General features: G+C 36.2%; 1 protein-coding gene across 1 annotated transcript in view; it reads right to left on the bottom strand.

The window, feature by feature from the left end:
- LOC131885371 (FMRFamide peptide receptor frpr-18-like) overlaps nucleotides 1–1,899 on the bottom strand; it is a 15,439-nt gene that overhangs the window by 411 nt on the left and 13,129 nt on the right. The window contains exon 5 of the mRNA XM_059233402.1: nucleotides 29–207. Within this exon, the coding sequence (XP_059089385.1) occupies nucleotides 29–207 (179 nt within the window). The remainder of the gene's footprint in view (nucleotides 1–28; nucleotides 208–1,899) is intronic.

Genomic DNA, 1,899 nt, shown 5'->3' on the forward strand with positions numbered 1-1,899 from the left:
AATTTTTGATTGAGGGTCCAAATCTAGCCTTTGGCTCGTTAGATGATTGGATCGCCGACCAATCCCCTCCGAAGGTCTCGCAATGCCTGTGTGTCCTTCAATGAATGTCGACACATCAGGATTCCTCATTGAGCCTTCAACATCCAAATGATGACGACTCTGATGATAGCGGCTGGTGTTTATTGAGCTTCGATCACCAATCGACAGCTATGGGAGAAAGGTCTTTTTTTAGTCAAGGCTCTAGATGAGAAATTTAAGAGTCAAATTAGGTCTTTGGCCAACGTGAAAATAACTATCAAAAAGTGACAAAGTTGAAAATCAAACTGTTACATGTATCGTTTTGATATTTCAAATAAATAGCAGGCTAGTGCATATTCTCATGTTTAAGCAAATATGATCGGCAACTTCACATCCCGAATATATTTTAAGTGACAAGTTTCCTTTTTTTAGCTTTAAAGGAATCTTTAGGATATGAAAAATATAGCGGATTATGCCATGGGAGTAGCTAATAGATTGTCTTGGCAATAACTTGAAAGTATGGTTAATTCGGTAAAATATATTTTACTATCAAACGCAACTTTCAATGCGTACATCATAGTGCATGTTTGTTTGTTTGTTTGTTTGTTTGTTTGTTTGTNGTCAAGGCTCTAGATGAGAAATTTAAGAGTCAAATTAGGTCTTTAGCCAACGTGAAAATAACTATCAAAAAGTGACAAAGTTGAAAATCAAACTGTTACATGTATCGTTTTGATATTTCAAATAAATAGCAGGCTAGCGCATATTTTCATGTTTAAGCAAATATGATCGGCAACTTCACATCCCGAATATATTTTAAGTGACAAGTTTCCTTTTTTTAGCTATAAAGGAATGTTTAGGATATGAAAAATATAGCTGATTATGCCATGGGAGTAGCTAATAGTTTGTCTTGGCAATAACTTGGAAGTATGGTTAATTCGGTAAAATATATTTTACCAAAAACGCAACTTTCAATGCGTACATCATAGTGCATGTTTGTTTGTTTGTTTGTTTGTTTGTTTTGGTGGCAGCTCTCTCGCTCGGCGTCCCGTCTGATGATGAGTGGCCCAATTGAGGGCTATTCCCGCTACGTCATCTCAACATTAATCATTACCTTTCTCACCCTTAGGCATGACTACAGGCTCATCCAATAGAACCAAGACGTTTTACTAATATGCTACTGCTGCTAACCTTATTTTCAAAGTGGAATGACTAAGCATGTGTTAAATAGTTGCATATAAAATACCATGTCAGTCGTTACTAAGACTACAAATCATATTTATTGACTAGGTTTTGAATGGTACTACGTTTTGATGTTCTTGATTTTATATTCTAATCTGAACTACCTTAGAAAATTTGGCTTTTATTTTATAAAAGTTACTCCTTTTGTTTCTTCGACAAAGAAAAACGCAACGAGAAGTCTTGGCATCTGAGCAGACATTTCAACAGAAAGCATAATCGCCGAGTGTGACATTAGTTAAAGAACACTTCTTTTGCAAGTTCTGACAGCAATCCAATGTTCTACGTAATTTTCTTTCATGTTGTTATGGCAACATAGACAGCATTTCGGGTTTCTTTCTGCACATCAAGCGGTTAGAAAGAAAAATTATTTGAATGTACGTTTGTTGTGCCACTTAGTCATCATCACGTGAAACGGCAACTTTCTTGATGCTGTCCGAAAGGCACTTAGGTTCTCAATCATGAGAACCCTTTTAAAGATAGGATTTGAAGCCACGCCCTCTGGGGTATGGCACTTCTGCTACTTCTATAAAGTGCGTTTAACGTTTGATAAATGCGATTGAAGCATAGATTTGATTCAATTGAAACATGCAGTTTGACGTGAAAGAGGTTGGCTTCGCGAGTTTTGGACTAAATATAAATGAT

Source organism: Tigriopus californicus, chromosome 8 (assembly GCF_007210705.1).
Source record: "Tigriopus californicus strain San Diego chromosome 8, Tcal_SD_v2.1, whole genome shotgun sequence".
NCBI classification, from domain to species: Eukaryota; Metazoa; Arthropoda; class Copepoda; order Harpacticoida; family Harpacticidae; genus Tigriopus; species Tigriopus californicus.